At 58.7% G+C, this 17,831-nt stretch overlaps 1 protein-coding gene across 2 annotated transcripts; it reads left to right on the forward strand.

Moving 5' to 3' along the window:
* Positions 1-378: 378 nt before the first annotated feature.
* On the forward strand, positions 379-17,831 carry SPDEF (SAM pointed domain containing ETS transcription factor). Of its 2 annotated transcripts, none has more exons than XM_078055471.1 (6): positions 379-520; positions 10,901-11,365; positions 13,475-13,672; positions 14,885-14,932; positions 15,045-15,191; positions 17,154-17,831. In XM_078055471.1, the coding sequence occupies exons 2-6, from the start codon at positions 10,930-10,932 to the stop codon at positions 17,330-17,332; spliced, it is 1,008 nt and encodes a 335-aa protein (XP_077911597.1). In that variant the 5' UTR covers positions 379-520; positions 10,901-10,929; the 3' UTR covers positions 17,333-17,831. The 2 variants fall into 2 exon arrangements, with proteins under 2 accessions (XP_077911597.1, XP_035928065.1); XM_036072172.2 differs by having other exon boundaries at positions 381-824.

A 17,831-nucleotide genomic window follows, 5' to 3' on the forward strand; every position in this document is an offset into this window, starting at 1 on the left:
GCACCTCCTCCAGGAAGCCCTCTCTGACTTGCCTTGCTGGGTGCTTCCACAGCCCTCCACTAAGGCATGGGTGGCTCTGACTTTCCACTGAGCTTGCTTATCTGTTCCCCAATCTTGGCTCCTCCCTCCTAGTGTCCTGTCCCACGTCCCTCTAGATGTATCCCCTATGATTTGCCCACACCGTAAGCTCAGTAGCTATGCATCAGCTAATGAACATGAGTAAGTGAATAAACAAATGAATGAGTGAATGAATGAATGGGTTTTCTAGCTGCCAGCGTGTGGATCCCCCATCGAGGAGAGGGAGGCCTGCAAGGGTTAACCAGGAGCCCGCCTGTGGTCTGAGGTAAGCAGGGAGCATATTTGTTCAGGTAAATAAGGAAGGATTACTTATAATGGGAAATCAGGCCTGGCCAACTCTTCATCTCGAGGCTGCTTGACTTCCTCCCAGCACATTCCTGCACTCTGCCCGTGTCCACACTGCCCCGCAGACCTGGCCCCCTGAGCCCACCACAGCCTCCATGTAAGCCCCGCAAGCTAGGTCTTGCCACCGTACCAACAGGTGGCCCTGGGCTGGGGGCAAAGGGCTCCCTACGGGGTACAGGGCCCCGAGATCTCAGAGGGCCACCCCTGGATGGTGGCCAGGATCCCAGCGGCGCACCCGAGTACCACCTCTGCCCCCAGCCCTGCTGGCCCCTGGTCCCGCTGCCCCCCGCCCCAGATGCCTGGCTGAGACCCAGCCGTGGCCCGCACTGCCGACGCCTTCTCCTGGGCCCCCGAGGTTGGCGCTGCGGTGGACGACTCCCTGGGCACGAGACAGCTAACGGGTAAGTCTGGTGGGAACCCAGAGCGCCTTGCCATGGGGGCTGCACCCTCCCAGCTGTGGGGAGGTGGGTGACAGGAGGCAGGATTTGGAGGCATGGATTGCGAGCTCAGAACTGATCTCCCAGGCATTCCTGGCCCTGTGATCCGGGTCCTTCACCCTCAGAAGGGCCTGTCCCTCCACAGGCTGCCCACCTGTCTCCCTGGGCTGACCCCAGAGCCCGCGGGAGCCCCCAAGGCCATACCTTGAGCCCTGCCTATGCAGCCTGAAGGGAGGCCACTCTGCAGGGGCAGAGCCTCAGCCCCCAAGACATGGCTAGTTCTGCTTGGCTAGTAAAACACAGGCAACCTTTCTGCTCCGCCGGCCGCCACTGCTCCGCCAAGGGAAGGGTCTGCTGGGGGCCCGACCACAGCGGGCAAGGGCTTCCTGAAGCCCGGAGCCTCCAGACCAGGCTCCAAGTTGGAGCAGGGGGGACAGGCCCAGAGCCCAGGGGTTGGGGCAGGGCAGTGGTGGGCCCGGGACCCTGGTGGTCTGGGGAGCTGCCGAGCAAAGCACCCGGGGTTGAGCACCCAGGGGAGCCGACGGCACTAGGAGAGTGGGTGCACTAGGAGAGAAATGGGAAGTCCTTGAAGACGCTCCTTTCTAAGATTCAACAGATGTCTCCTGTGGGGAGGGACAGTGCTGGTGGTGATGACAGGGTGGAAAACTGAAGGGTCTGGCTGTCTGGGGGTTCCCCTGAGGCTGGACAAACGTTGTGTGTGCGCATGCATTTGTGCGGGGGTCGGGTGTGTGCGAACCCGTGCATGGGCATCTACCTGGGTGTGCGTGTTGGGGAGCAGGCAGGCCCACCGAACCAGCCCCGGATCCCCTTACCCACCCAGTGGCCCATACCCAGGCCACAGGCCTCAAGTGGCCTGTCCCCTGTATGACAGGACCGGCCTTTCTCCTTTTCCTTGGCCAACGCTGGGACTAGGCCTCATTTCCTGCCCCTACCTCCCCAGTAAACAGCTTCACAGCAACCCCCAATAAAGCTGCATCTCCCCAGCACCAGCTGTTCCCTGAGTAACAAAACAAACAGGCATTGAACTGTTCCCCCCCGCCTGAGGTGGCGGATGGGAGGGGCAGGAGATTCCCCAGCCCAGGGTGGGACCCTGCCAGGGCCCAGCGCAGCTGGGGGTGGGGCCGGAGCCGAGGACTCCCCAAGGCAGGGTCTCATCACCCCCAACTCACAGAAATGTCGGGGGAGGGAGCATCCTCAGGGCCCCTGGGGAGGTTGAGGTGTGGAGGAGATGCTCTCTCAGGGGGTGAAACCACCTTCCCCTTTGAGAAATGACAATCATTTCCTCTGCTCCAGGCACAATGGGGGGACACAGAGGTAAAAACTCAGTCCTTGCTAGACTTTATTGTGAGTTACCTGTTATAAAATACCAATTATAAAATGTGATACCATTCGATTTTCACAAGGCCTCTCTGAATGAGATGGGAACTCCTCTGTCCACGAAGCCTGAGGGAATAGGGTGGGCACTCAGTAGGTGCTCAATTGATGATCCGAAATTGTGATGCTGGCAATAAGTAGAACAAAACCAGGAGAAGCCATGTTTTACCACTGAGGTCATTGCGAATGTAAAGTTAATAGCCCTGAAACAGAGGCCCATTTTGTGCTTAAATGACGTGGTGCAGCTTGAGTGTAACCTGGGGAAGTCGGTTCAGACTGACCTAGGGACAAAGACGCTCTGGGTGGAGGGCTAGAAGAGATGGATTTAAGGCCCACGGTGTGTGACCTTGGGCAAGTCACTTTTCCTCCCTGCACTTGTAGCTCCTTGTCTGTGTAATGAGAAGTTTAGACAAGGTGGCCTCCTCTGTTTAAAGGAGGCTTCGTGGAAAGGACCCTCTAAGTTGGGTTTTGCAGGCTGTATAGGAGTTGGTGGGGGGGCAGGCTAGCCGGCTGGATTTGCCAGCGCTCTAAGATGTGTGCTTTCCCAGCCTTGTCCCCTAGGCTGTCCCCTGGCTCTGGCTCCTCCTAGAGGCCAGGGAGGGATGAGTGAGGCCAGCAGCTGCTCTGGACTGGGCTAGAGAGCAGGATGACCTCAAGTAGGGTCCAGCCCCCCTCACCGCCAACCTCAACTCTTCCCCAGACTCTTTCCACCATCACCACCTACTTCTACCTTTGTTCCCCTCATTCTTCACCCCAATACCTTCCCCTCCCCTCTTCCTGCCCCATCCCCTCACCTGCTCCCAGGTGCCTTCCTGAATGTTCAGCCCATCTCAATTCACAAGGAATTTTCATCCACCCTGCCCTTAATCTTCATAACCCCTTAAGGCATGCTCTTGACAGCCCATTTAATAGACAGGATCACTGAGTCTCCAAGGAAGCCAAGTCACTTACACCAGTCCCAGAGCTAGAGAGCAAGGAGATGGGGCTCAAACCTGGTCTGGGACCCTCCCCCTGCCCCCACCCCACCCCCATCCCATTCTTCGCCCCACCCTGCACCCCCAGCCAAGGGAGCAGCCTGTCAGGTAGAACAACTCTTCCCAAAGCAAACTTTGCACAAGCCGAGTTGCCTTGGGCTCTTCCTGACATTTAATGCTGGGCTCCTTCCCCTGCCTCGTTTGCATGCTCCCAGCTCAGGAGGTGCCCCCTGCCAGATTCTCCTCTCCCACCTTTTGGCAGCTGGGTGGGGCCTCCAGACTGGGGGCGGGTGAGCCTCCTCATCCCTCCTGACCTCTCCTCCCCTGCCAGGGCCCTGAGTGTGACTCTGCTGGGAACCAGACAGACCAGAGCCCACCCAGGACCTTAGCGAGGGACAGTGAGGTCTCTCTGGCCACCACCAGAACTGAGGAGCCTTGCCTCCTCCCTCCAGCTCTGGGATTCAGGAGAGGGGTCTGAGGGTGACTACCCAGCTAGGGTCTCAGCACCTGGGACTAGTGACATGGGTGGGGGCCTAGGTCTCTCTGCTCTTGGGCAGCAAGATTGTCCCACCTCAGACTCCCACATCCCCTTCCCGGGCTCTAGGGCAGGAGGGCCATGTGTCCCTGCTTACACTTCACAGATGGGGATGGGTCCCAGTAACCCCCTAACTCCCCGCCCATTTAAACCCCCTTTTTGGAGCAATGTCTGTTCTTAACCTCTCAGGACAATTCATTCTGGACTTTGATCCTTTTCTGCAATGTTGGAGTGCCTTCCCTTTGTCCTGAAACACCCCCTCCAAGCCCCAAGTTGTGCTCCCTGGCCCCGTGATTAGGGCTCAAGGCATTTTCTCCCTCAGCCCTGTCAAGATTTTATAGATTCCCCAGCCCAAGTTTCGGAAGCTGCTTTTCCAACGCTGCGCCTGGCCTGGGGGCAGCTGTCGAGGCACGTGAGACCAGAGAGGAGGGGAACAAGTGTGTGCACACACCTCTGGGAGATTACAAAGTCTGTCCTGCCAAACCCCAGAGACACAGTCGTCTTTGGGTCCCTGTGTCACCGACAAGGAGGCTGCGAGGACGAACCACAATGCCATGGGCAGAAGCCCGGTGCAGCCCTGTGTCCTCACGCCCCCAGGGGCCTGGCTGCCCACAGCTGCCCAGCCGGGGCGGGAGTGTGGGGACCCCGAGTGAGGGCAAAGGAGCTTGATGGGGTGCCGGGACATGAAATTCATTTACACCAGGCATGTGCTCAATGAGGGGCTGAATGAAGACGTGATTCGGAGTTTCGGTAAAGCCCTGAAAGTCAGGCAAGATTTGAACTTGACAAGGCTGGAAACTGGGGCCGTGGCCTGACCGACCACCCTAGCATCACTGGCTCCAAGCCCCAGACTTGTCTGGGCTGGGGTCTTGGCTGCCTGCGTAAAGTGGGGAGGGGATGCTGCTGGGGTTGGGACCCCACCTGGCAGGCGATCTGTGAGGCAGCCTGGCAGGGCCCCTGCTTGGTCAGAAGACGGGGCCAAGTCTCTCAGAGGCTCAGGACAGCAGCTCCAGAGGAGGGAGGCAGTGGGGAGACACAGCCACACCCCTTATTCTGCCCAAATGTCTGCCACGAATTATGTTTCTACTCGCCAGGGGAGTCCCTGGTGTCCACCTCTATTTCTCCACCATCCTCCTTCCAAGCCAGGCTGAGGGGCAAGATGGGAGCATGGATCATAGAATCCAGACAGTGTCTGGGTTAGAAAAGCCCTGAGAACAGAAGAGGGCCCCAGGCGCTGCCCAGGGCCTCACATACAGCGCCAACAGAGCAGAACAGGGACCCACATCTCCAGATGCTGAGGCCTCTGTTTCTTCCCAGGCCACACATCCCCCTCCACCTTTGGAGCAAACTCAAATACAGGGGAGAGCTTGGGGCTGAGGTGGGTTCCTGCCCTCCAGGCTGCAGGCCTCCCCACCACCCAGAGCCCCTTTCTAGGGGGCTGGGTCAGCGGGTGGCCTCAGCAGAGGTGATAGGTGTGGGCAGCCGGGGAGACCCTAGGGGCTGAGAGGGGCCAAGTCCCAGCACCACGTGCAAAGAGAGAAGTGTGCAGTCACCACGGCGCCCGTGTCTGTCAGGTGGGAGGGATAGTGGCTTCCCCATGGGATGGCTGCGAGAGCCCCACGAAGCAGTTCACTTAGCTGGCCTTCACCTTGTCTCAGACAGGGTCGCGAGCCATGGCAGCGAGGCTGCGTGTCTGGACGCCAGTGGTACCTAATTCCTAGAGCCTCACCCCCACCCCCTGTTCTCCACACACACCTCCTAGGCCCACTGACTGGCTCCTCAAGCCGAACCTCCCAGAGAGCAGGGCTCCTGGGAAAGTAAAGCCCGTGGCCTGCACGGGCCTGGGATCTGGGGAGGTGGGAGAAAGCCAGGAGGCCTAGAAGAAACCTGCCTCCCCTGCTCTCACGCTGAGCCCGAGAGGCAAGTCCTCCTCCTGCCATCCCCCAGGGACCCACCTCCCTTCTTTCTGCCCTTGGAGACCCCAGGGGCAGCAGGTGCGTGGGGAGGGGCACAATGGGGTGCTTGAGGAAGGCTGGGGCTGCCAGGAGGTGGCGAGCCTGGGACACCTTCCTGGGTAGGAAGGTGGCCTGTCGCATGCAGAGAGGCGGCACTCTGGACAGTGGGGTGGTCAGTAAGGAGGAGGCTGGGTACTTTTCTTGGCTCTAGCTTGTTTGAAGAGCAGTTTCAAAGGGCAAGGGAGCTGGGGTTCCATGGAGGGCAGGAGCATGGCAGGAGAAGTGAGGGGACAGGAGGAGGAGCGGAAGAGTGAGAAGATAGAGGGGAGAGGCTGGATCCCGAGGCGGGGAGGGTTCAGAGAAGCCAAACACGTTGCTCAGGCAGGTCATGGGCACTGGCCCCAGACTCCCCGCGGCCTGGGCAGTCCCGGCTTCTCTCCAAGGTGCTGACTGGCTGACTGGGGGGCCGGTCCATGTGCCCCTACCCACCCTGCATGGCTCCTGGTCAGGCCCTAGTCACACCCCCACAGTCCCCTGGCTCCCCAATTAAAGGACGCCCTTGCCTGGAGGGAGAGGGGCTGATGGCCAGGACAGTGGGCAAGCCTGAGTCGGTCTGCCCCACTTGGTGGAGAAAGGTCACCTCAGCTCAGTGGTAGGCGCTGTCACCCCCTGTCCTACCCACTCGCCCTCGGTGCTCCTCACACTGGGGTCTGCAGCCAGGGTCCTGGGCTCTGGGCAGACTGAGGTCGGGTCTCAGGATTGAGGTAGGGGCTCAAGAACATTTGTCCCACCCCCAGTCCCTCGCCGGGGTAAGATCTGGGAGCCGGGACTGAGCAGGATGTGGGAGACAGGCTCGGGCGGAGCAGTTGCAGGGCCACAGACTGGGCAGTGGTAGGAAACAGCTGCTACAAATCTCTGACTCTGGGTCCCTCTGCCCTCTCTCCTTGATCTGCCTTCCTGAGGGAGTGGGAGAGGCTGGGAGAAGGGGCTAATCCGTCCGGCCGCTGCCCCACCGATCTGGCCCTGTATCTGGGCCTTGGCCTCCACCAGCTGTTACCAAACTTTCTTTGTCTGGAGTCTGAGCCAGAGCCTCTGGGGCAGAAAGGAGCCAGGACATGCTGAGCCTTATTCCAGACATGTGGTTTAATCCAGAAAAGATCAATTCGAGGTTTGGGAGCTGGAAGCATCACTCAGGAGACGGGCAGCACCTCGGGCCCAGCAGAGGCTGGTGGGAGGGCTGGGCCTGCCGTCCTAAGGATGTGGATCTGCCAAACACAGGGCTTGTCCCAGGACCCTAGGCCTATGGGGCCATGGCCTGAGGGTCAGCAGGTCCCCAGTTTGGTCCGAGCTCTGCCGTGACTGTGGGCACATCCTTGCCACTCTCTGAACGTCATTTTCCCCAATGCACACCTGTCTTCTCGGGAGAACGATCACCCACCTGAGAACATAATCATGACTGAATTGCATGGCACAGTTGGGGAGAACTGGGAAGTCAGAGGAGGAACCTGTTGGGGAGGGCTTCCTGGGGGCGGAGAGCTTTGGGCTGAATTTCAATGAGAGGGAAGGGGCATATTGGGCAGGGGGATGGCAGCACAAGAGAAAATGGCCATGTTGTGCCCACAGCACTTGGGCCAGGGGAGAAATGCCATTGTCATTAGAGCCTGGATATGGTCACCATGTCGATCGATCCCTGGTTCTGGTCCGGACCCTGCCACTGACGAGCAAATGAATCCCTTCCCCATATGTGATCTACAAAATGATCACGTAATGTATGGTCCCTTCCAACTCTGATAATCTGGGCTGGGTAGGAGGTAGGCTCCGAGGTGGGTACCAGTCATTGGAATTGTGCAAGGCGGGCCATAGGGAGCCATGGGAGGTTCTTGAGCCCAGGGGTGCCCGATGAAGGAGTGTTGAAAGGAAATGAGCTTGACAGTGGGGTGGGAATGGACTTTGGATGATCAAGTGGCCCAATCAGGAGGAGGGCAGGACTCTGGGAAAATGGACCGGCCAGAGCAGAAGCCTCAGAGGGAGTGTGGCACAATGAACAGAGCCTGCATGTGGCCGGCTGGGGACTTCAAGCAAGCTGCATAAGATCTCTGAACCTCACTGTCCACATCTATAACCCGGGACTCTCGAACCCACATCCCCCGGAGTTGTGGGCAGTAAGGGAGATAATGGGCATGAATGCTCAGGGTATAGAAGGTGCTCGCTGAGCAGTTCTCTCTTCCCTCCGAGTCTGGCCCCGGAGCCTGGAGGAGACGCTAGAGTTACAGGCTGGGCTCCCTGACCAGTAAACCAAGGTCCCCACAGATCTGGGCTGCTGGGATCAGAGCATTCCCCACCACCTCCCCACTGCGGACAGTCAGATCTTTCTTCCCACCGCATGGTTAATTATTAACTTATTTTTCACCAGGGAGGTGTCAGGAGCTGGGACCAAGCCTTGGTTGTGAGCAGGTTTCTTGGCATTTAGGTGCAAAGTGAGGGGGGAGCTGGAATGTGCAGTGGGGAGGAGGTGGGAATTCTCTGCCCCTGAAGGAGCCTTGGGCCGGGAGTCTGAAGACCTGGATGCAAATCACTTAGCTTTCTGCACCTTCACTTCCCTGTCCACGGGATAGGAATGAGAATAAGGCCTGGGCTGCCTCTCTCCAGGGAGGGACGGATGCAAGGGGCGCTCACTCAATGTATCAGGGCCGTGTCGTCAAGTCCCTGCCCAGCAAATGCTGCCCTGCCCCTTCATCCTCACTGACCCCTCATGCCACGGTGCCCCAAAACACAGCAGCTGCCTCCCATCCGACCTGTGGCTGTGGCCAAGCAAACAGAAGGGCCATGAGGGAAGCGAGTTCTCCTGCTTCTTGGAAAAGCTTCCGTCTTCCTGGCATATGGCCCAGGGTGCTGGCAGAGACTGTCCTAACGTGGCAGGCATGGGAGTTCTGGGGACGTGGATGGGGCGGGAGGCAAGTAGGGGTGATGAAGGAGGGGTGGGGAGCCAAGAGGTGCTCTCCAGGGGTGGGGCCTCCTAGGGGGTAGGGCGTGGGCACAGGCCCGGGTGGGGACCCAGGAGCAGAGCGGGCTGTTGGTGCTGCCTGGGTAAATAATGTTGGGCCCACAGCACATATGTGTGTTTGCACAGAAGGGCTTGAAATGATTCCAGGCCTGCCCTCTGTCCCCCGCAACCCCAGTCCCCCTCCTTCCCTGCTCACCCCACCCCACCCTGACCTTTCCTTCCTTGTCACTTAAAGGAGCCCTTGAAAGGGAGAGTCTAAATCAAAGGGAACACCATGCTCTCTTGTTGGCATTCTCTCCACCACAGGAACTACACGGCTGCCATGTACAGTTGGGAAGGTTGGGTACTGCACAAGGGAGGGGAGAAGAGGGGGTTGAAATCCCACTTGGGCTCCATTCACCAAACTGCTATCCAGAGAGAAAATTGCCATGTGCTGAGATATTTGAAGGTGTGGAATGGGCTAGCTGGAGCCCCCGAGAAGCCAGAAGTATCTTCCCAACTGGGCTCTTTAGGGCAAATGCACACCGAGGCTAAGCGGGTCAGTCCCACGGGGTGACTCGTAATGGGCAGGGAGCCCCACTCCCTGTCCCAGCGTGGCACAGTAAATGCCCCCAGGAGAGCCTACCAGTCCTTTGATTAAAGCCTCTCCCTCTTACTGGCCGGATGCCTTTAAAGCAGCAATTCTCAAATGTGAACAAGTGTAGAATCACCCCCCAAGGCCTGTTGAAATGCACTGCGGGGATTCCCCGAGCTTCTGAATCAGTAGCTCTGAGGCGGGCCTGAGAATTTGCATTTTTACCAAGTTCCCAGGTGCTGCTGCTGGTCCAGGCACCATATTGTGAGAAACACGGCTTTATGAACACATGTTAACTTGCCCTTAACCGGTTTATCTGTTTCTTTTCTCCATGCTGATTTTATTGGGGGCATGTATATGTTGATAATCTTCCACCAGGACTTGAGTCCAAGGCCCACAGATCACAGGAACAGCCCAGAAAGCCAAGTGTCTTGGTGTATGTACATCTCCTGAGTCCCTGACTCACCCAAGCTGCCTACTCCAACACGGGGTTCAGAGAGAAAGGGCCCAGAGGCAAAGCAGAGCCTGCATGACTGACGGGGAAAGAGGCCTCTGGCTCTGTGTGTTGAGGCCAAATGGTGCCCCCTGGGGGGCCTTGGGGCAGCGGGAGGAGTGGGTGTCTGAGTCGCTGGGGGTTTCTGTCATTCCGCAGAGCATGGGCCTTCTCACCACCCCCTGATCTCGTCCTCCCCCACTCCCACTCTGCCCCCACACCAGCATCCCCCCTCCCCTTCCCCTCCCCCCTTCCCCTCCATGCCCCATGCTGGGCTTGTAGGTCTGCGCAGCAGCGTGCAGAAATGAGAGAGGCCCTAGGAGCTGAGAGGGGCTGGGGCAGCATTTTTGGGGAGGATGAGGTGGGATGAGGACCAGAAACCCAGTCCTGAGTGGGTGTGGTATTGTTCAGTGACTACCTCAGCGGTGTTCAGCTGGAAATTTATTCATACCCCCCAGATGACCCTGTTGGAGGGGAAGGGGGTCTGCCTCCCCGACTTGTAAGGGGATTCTACCCTGTCACACCCCTCACTTGCTCCTTTCTTCCTTCACCTGGAGGTGAAGGTGATGGTGACCTTCTCCCTTCCCTACCCTCTTTAAGGGAAGAATAAAAGAAAACAAGCTCTGCTACAGCAAGAAAGATTGAGGTTAGCTCTCAGAAGGAACTTCCTTCACAGGGCAGTGGACTGGGATCTGGGCATGGGCTGGCCCAGGGACAGAGGCCCGGACATTAAAGACTCCTTGTCCACAGGCCTCAGTTTGCTCAACTACCAAATGGGTCTAATCGTGCCTTCCATGGTGAGGATTCAGTGAGGTCAAGAACCTCAGAAGGTTGTTTTAAGTACGCCACGTGTGTAAAGATTTGCTGCTTTCAGCCAACCTGGCTTCCTTGGGGAGTGAGGGAGTTGTCCGTTTATACCTCACTGTCTTTCCCAGCCAGAAGCCTATCTACCCAGCCCTGTCCTAACTGCCCAATGACCCGGAAGCCCCAACTCTCTCCCAGGCCCAGCCACTGCCCACTGAGCCCCTCATCCCTGTAACCAGCTTAGTGGCCCCCAGGGGGACAGGGAAGCTGCCAGAACCTGATTCTCCATGCTCTCTTTTTCCGTAGACACAGCCACCGGCCCAAGCGACGGCAGCATGGGCAGCGCCAGCCCCGGCCTGAGCAGCGTGTCCCCCAGCCGCCTCCTGCCGCCCCCCGACACCGTGCTGCGGACGGGCCTGGAAAAGGTGGCCTCAGGGGCGGCGGGGCCCGAGAGACGGGACTGGAGCCCCAGCCCACCTGCCACGCCTGAGCAGGGCCTGTCTGCCTTCTACCTCTCCTACTTTGACATGCTGTGCTCCGAGGACAGCGGCTGGGCCGCCAAGGGCCCCGGGGCCAGCGCTCGGGAGGAGCCATCTGAGGAGCCTGAGCAGTGCCCGGTCATCGACAGCCAAGCCCCCGCGGGCAGCCTGGACTTGGCACCGGGTGGGCTGGCGCTGGAGGAGCACTCCCTGGAGCAGGTGCAGTCCATGGTGGTGGGCGAGGTGCTTAAGGACATCGAGACGGCCTGTAAGCTGCTCAACATCACCGCAGGTGAGCCCTTCCGCGGGCCCGCCTCTGTAAGGTGGGGCACAAGCAGGGCTGAGGTCACGAGCGGGGGCGAGGGTGCTCCCTGCGGCACTCCGGCCACCCCCGCCCAGCCTCAGCAGCCCCAGGGATGCTGGTGATTCTGCACATACAGTCAGCCCATAGCATGTAGCAGCCGTACACCTGGGAAGGTTCCAACCCTCTCTGTGCCCCGACTACCGCAGGCAGTGAATCCGAGCTCTACACCATCCGGCCCACCACCTCCCCTTGGACTCACCTCCACGCTCCCCTCATTTACTCAGCTCCAGCCACACCTGCTCATCGCTGCTCCCGCGACACTCATACCTCAGGACCTTTGCATCTCCTGGTCTCTTGATCTAAAATGCTCTTCCCCCAAATCTTTACTTGGCTCACCCCTCGCCTCCTTCAGATCTTGACTCAAATGGCACTGTTTTGATGTTTTTTCCCTGACGCCTCTATTGAAATTACTGTCCATACCCCCACCTCTTACTCCTCCTCCCTGCTTTCTTTCTCGCATCGCAGGTACTAACACCCTGTGTATTTTATTGATTTATCATATTTGCTGTGTCTCCCCCACTGGAATGTACACACCCCAAGGGCAGGGATTTCCACTTGCTGTGTTCACTGTTACATCCCCAGTTCCTAGGATGGCACCTTGTACATAGTAGATGCTCAATAAACAGTAACTTCTTAATATGCCAGGCCCTGTTCTAGCACAGGGGAATTGAGTGGTGAACGCCACACAAAAGCCCCTTTCTTCATGAAGCTGACGTTACAGTGAGGGAAATGGATCAGAGATACGTAGATAAGTGTGTCACTGGTCCGGTGGTGATGGGGGCTCTGATGAGGAGGGGGCATTAGGAGTCCAGGCACCTGTGTGTCTGCCAGGAGCTGGAAAGTGTGGTTATGGCGCGGCCGCTGTGGGCTGAGAGGCTGCCAGGCCTCCTGTTCCCGCATCGTCTCTCCAACTTTGGACGGGCCTGACGCATCTCCGTGGATGCTGGGTCCTGGCATTTGAGCATCTCAGTCTCGTGCTGCTTTCACACAAAAAGTCTTCAGGCATCCGTCAGGCCCAGCCCCTCCTCCTTGGAGTTGCCGAGGCCCCACGCCTCCCCGCAACCATCCCAGCTGGTGTGCCCCTGCTCCCCGGAGCAGGCAGGTCTGCCCTGCCCCAGTCCTGCAGTTACCCAATGCCCCTGCCAGTCCCCACCCCTGGACGTGTTCCCATGGTGCCTCTTCTCCCACACCGGGCCAGGGAGGGGCCTGCCCTCTGAACAATGGGGACAGAAACAAATTGCTTTGACCCTGGAAAGGAAAATGGGTTTATTAAATGGGGGCAGCCCAGCCTGCAGGTCACCTAGCTGGGGCACCAGCTTAGACCACAGCGTTCACTTGGAGGCCCCGTTGTGACCATGCCCATCAGCCTGGCCTCCCCCCTTGTGCCCTGCCAGGCTCAGCCCAGAGCAGCTCCCCAGGGGGACATCCAGTGACATCCAGTGACTCTCTTCCTGGCCTCTGAGGCCTATAGCTGCCCCCTGATCGCTCGATTCCCTGCCATTCATTCATTCAGTGCAGATGCACTGAGCAGCCCTTTGTTGGGTGTTAGACAAGGGGCTAGAACGCTCTATGCCTCAGTTTCCTCATCTGTAAAACATGGTGCGGGCTGGGGTTGTAGGGCTCCTCCCTAGTTGTATTGTTTTTTTCTGGTTCCTTGAAGGGAACCCTTGAAGGGTTTGGGGATGGCAAGAGTCAGCTGAGAGAGAAGCTCAGGCATCTGGTTTAACGTCACTCTCTCCTCCAGGGCTGGGGCCTCCTGAAACGCCCCTTGGAGGGACTGGAGGGGTCAGGGGGACCTGAGGTCCGGGTGAGGTGGGGGGTGTGGAGGCCCCAGGCTACCTTGCCAAGTTTGTTTCTAGGGCCCTGGCTCCTCCCTCACACCCCCCTCTTTTCTTGGGTGCCCCCTCCACAGAGCCCCTCAGGCCCTGTCTGGCCTGGCCTGTTTTCACCCGGCCAGGTCCCGGCCACAAGCTGCTTCCAGTTCCCAGGGGCGCCCCACGAGAGGCCCGTGGAACTGAGGGAGTGTCTCTTGCCCAGACCCCGTGGACTGGAGCCCTGGCAACGTGCAGAAGTGGCTCCTGTGGACAGAGCACCAGTACCGGCTGCCGCCTGTGGGCAAAGCCTTCCAGGAGTTGGGGGGCAAGGAGCTGTGCGCCATGTCGGAGGAACAGTTCCGGCAGCGCTCCCCTCTGGGTGGCGACGTGCTGCATGCCCACCTGGACATCTGGAAATCAGGTGGGGCATGGCCTGGGAGAGCAGCACCTTCCAAGCTCCAGGCCCGGGACACCGAGGGCGGTGGGCGGTTGGGCCAGGACACCAGGCAGGCTTGTTCTGTGCTGGGCCGGCAGCTGCTTGCTCCCAGTCTGGGCTTTGTTCTAAATCTCAGCCCCACGGGATCCTGGGCGAACTCGCCAGCCCCAGCCCACTCCCAGCCCCGGTCAAGCCCACAGAACTTAGGGCAGGGCATGGGGGAAGTTAAAATGTAGGAGTTCCACTCTGGGGACACGGCCAGCACAGCTGATGGCGACCGTGGGTACTATGAGGTCCTCCTTTGTCCTTTTTTTATTTCATTTGTTTGTTTTGTGTTGTTTCTCATTAAAGAAGTAATGAGGTAATACATATGCATGATTTCCAAAAAGACCATAATGAGGGGGCGCCCGGGTGGCTGAGTCGGTTAAGCATCTGCCTTCGGCTCAGGTCTTGGGATCGAGCCCCGCATCGGGCTCCCTGCTCCATGAGGAGCAGGCTTCTCCCTCTCCCTCTGCCTGCCACTCCCCCTGCTTGTGCTCTCTCTGTCAAATAAATAAATAAAATATTTTAAAAGACCATAGTGAAAAATAGTACCATGAAAAGTAATTTCCCCGCTCAGTCCTGACCCCCAGTCCCCCTCCCTAGAGGCAACCACAGTTACCAGTTTCTTGGGCACGTTGCTGGGGAGAGTCTATGCACACAGCAAGCAAATATACATGTGTGGTTTTCACCCCTTTTAACATGAATAGCACCGGAGTATCACACTGTTTTGCTCTTGGTGTATCTTGGATCTTGTTCCCCCTTCAGCATCTCTACAGCCGCCCTATTGCTAATGGCTGTGTGCCAACCTCTTAACGTGTAAATCGTTTAAATCGTCTCCCACCCCACTGTGTGCCCCACGGGCTTTGGAAGAGGCAGTGCTTGCTCCGTGAGTCAAGGCCCCTGCCCTTAGGCACGGGACCCACTCGTATGACCAGTAGGGACCAGTGTCCCGCCCCAGCCCAGTGGCAGGCAAGGGTAGGAGCAGTCCGTGCCCGGCTAAGAGCCAGGTGGTGCTGGGGGCAGAAGCTGGCTGCCTCCATGCCCCCTTGCTTGGCCATAGGGGGCAGTTTCTGTGGCCCCACAGTCCCACCCAAACCCCCTCCTCCACCCTTGGGGTCTGCCCTGGGTCTCCAGCCTTCTCTCCCTGCCCTGCAGCGGCCTGGATGAAAGAGAGGACTTCCCCCGGGACCGTCCACTATTGCGGTGAGCCAGGGCAGGCAGGGAAGGGCCAGGGGCCTGGGGGCCGGGTTTGAAGGGTGGCTGCCCCTGAAGCAGGGGGCCCCCCCACTCACTGCCACCCTCCCCGGCTGCCCAGCCTCCACCAGCGAGGACAGCTGGACCGACAGCGAGGTGGACTCATCCTGCTCCGGGCAGCCCATCCACCTGTGGCAGTTCCTCAAGGAGCTGCTGCTCAAACCCCACAGCTACGGCCGCTTCATCCGGTGGCTCAACAAGGAGAAGGGTGAGTGGGGGGGCGGGGGGCTGTGGGGGACCACGAGGGGAACAGGCCTCATGGGGGGCTGGCGGGGGCCCTGCTGGCCTCCAGCAGGTGCCAGGCACAGGGGAGGGCTGGGGGCTGGGCAGAGGGGAGCCGCCCCACCTTTGCCCTGAATGCCAGACACCGGGCCATCACTGGCCTGGCCGGGGGTCTGTGTGCGCTCGTGTCCGCATCTGCCTCCCGGCCGAGCTCTGTCTTATTTAGGACACCCGGCTCCACACAGTGCCCGGGACATACTAAGGGCTTCAAACTGGGCTGAGAATTGGACCCAGTCTTTGCCTGCAACACATTGTAGCTTCACCAGGGAGACCGCTGGGGTCCAGTGAGAAACCTCATTCGAGCCACATAGGCAGTATTAGACTTCCTAGTAACCACATTATAAAAATGTTTAAACAGGTGAATTTAATTTTAATAATACTTTTCTTTAATCTAATATTATAACTTATTAAAATTTCAACATATAATCAATATAAAATTATTAATGAGATATTCTTACTAAGTCTTCAAAATCTGGTGTGTACTTTACACTCACAGCCCATCTCATTTCGGATTTGCCAGATTTCAAGTGCTCAAGGCCACATGTGGCGAGTGGTTACCTCACTGGACAGGATTAGATGGGGTGTGTGTGTGTGTGTGTGTGTGTGTGTGTGTGCGTGTGTGTTGGAAAACACTCAGAATCAAGAAACCTGGCTTTTAGGCCCCATCCTGTCATCTGTAGCTATGGGTACCGGGACCTCAGTCTTCCTATCTATAAAATGGACTGGATCCATTCATCCAACAGCCCTTCATTGAGTACCTCTGTCCACACTTGCCCAGGAAACATTTACGGAGAATTAGTGTCCCGATGGTCTAGGGAGGATTCAGCTGCACCCCATCCTTGAGGGACCTGCAGTGATATGGGAGAGCTAGCAGTGAAAGGAGCTGGCCTACAGAGCATGTCGGGGCTGCGACGGGGCGGTGGGGGCAGCTGAGTCTTGGTCCAGGAGGACTTCACGGGGGCGGTGACTTGGGCTGAGTGGGAAGGACGAGCGGGGCTAGAGGGAGTAGAGCGAAGTTCCTGCATAAGGGGCTGTAAGCCTCGTGTATATTTGAGACTTAATGCGAGCCGGTCCTCAGGGAGATGGTTCCATGGTAGACTTCGAGGGAAAAGAGATCAGGGAGGGCACGGTGATCTGGGAAGGCTTCCTGGAGAGGGTGTGCTGGCCTGGGTTTGCCAGGAGAACTGGGGTGTTAACAGTGTAATAGTTCCTGGCAAGGGGCAGCTCCTTCAGGCTCCGCTGTAAGCTCTCTGTCACCACTCAACAAATGGTAGTCGCCACCACCCCCTCCACCGATCAGAGAAAGGGGCCTCAGACAGCTTCCAAAGGTAGAATATGGCAGAGCCAGGCTTCAAACCCAGGTCAGCCTGGCTCCAAATCCTCTCTTTCCACCCCCTGCTCTGAATGGATCCTACCAGAAAGGGCTGTGCTGGCTTAATGTCTGAGGCCTGCAAAGAGCTCTTTCAGGCTTGGCATCAGCCGGGGAAGGCGGTGGGGGTGGGGGTGGGGGTGGGGACGACCTTGACGGGTGGGCCGTGGGCACAGTGCAGAGCCCCGCAGGGCTTCTGGGTCCAGTGGGCCAACCCAGCGGCAGGACCAGAGGCTAGCTGGGGCCAGGCCCACTAACGGGCACGGGCTTACCCTTGGTGACTCCAGGGTAGCTTTGCCATTTTGTTGGGCCCTGTGACGCACTCTGCACGGATGCCTTTGACCCTCAGCACAACCTTGGGACTAGGTCTTATGCGCCCCCCCAGTCTGGTACTTGCTCCCTTGCTGACATTGGCCCCCTTGGCCTTTTGAGTCTGACCTGTTGGTTTTGGTCTTTTGCCCTCCTGACCCCCACCCCCCACCTTGCACCGCTGGCTCTCTCTGTCCCCCCCCCCCCCAGGCATCTTCAAAATCGAGGACTCCGCCCAGGTAGCCCGGCTGTGGGGCATCCGCAAGAACCGGCCCGCCATGAACTACGACAAGCTGAGCCGCTCCATCCGCCAGTATTACAAGAAGGGCATCATCCGGAAGCCGGACATCTCCCAGCGCCTCGTCTACCAGTTTGTGCACCCCATCTGAGGGCTGCAGGCCGGGCCCTAGGCCTGAAACTCGCCCTCGCTCGCCCTCCCTCCTGCCCGCCCCTACCTCTACCAGAGCCTGAGCCGAGGGAGAGGGCACTTGGCTGGCATCAGAGTCCAAGGTCAGGGAGCGGGCAGCCCACAGCTCCCCGGGATCTAAGTGAGCTCTCTGGGGGCCCAAGGGTCCCCAGGGTGGGGGTGCTTCCTCCTCGGGCCTGACGGCTCACGTGCCCGGTCCACTGGAGGACGGAAGGAGCCAGGGCTGTCCTCAGTGTTCACGGCTCCCCAGGGAAGGCCGTCCCTCCACCCCAGCCCCCGACCCCAGAATTTCCAGAGCAGAGCCAGCCGAATGGCAGTAACTTAGCCAAGGCCACTCGCAGTCCGTGCTCCCTGCCACCCATTCTGCACCATGCTTGGCGTGGTGCTGGGAGACATCCGCACCCCTGACTGGGGAGCCAGGGGTACTCTTGGGAACGGGTAATAAAGATATTAGAGAACCA

Source organism: Halichoerus grypus, chromosome 9 (assembly GCF_964656455.1).
Source record: "Halichoerus grypus chromosome 9, mHalGry1.hap1.1, whole genome shotgun sequence".
Classification (NCBI taxonomy): domain Eukaryota; kingdom Metazoa; phylum Chordata; class Mammalia; order Carnivora; family Phocidae; genus Halichoerus; species Halichoerus grypus.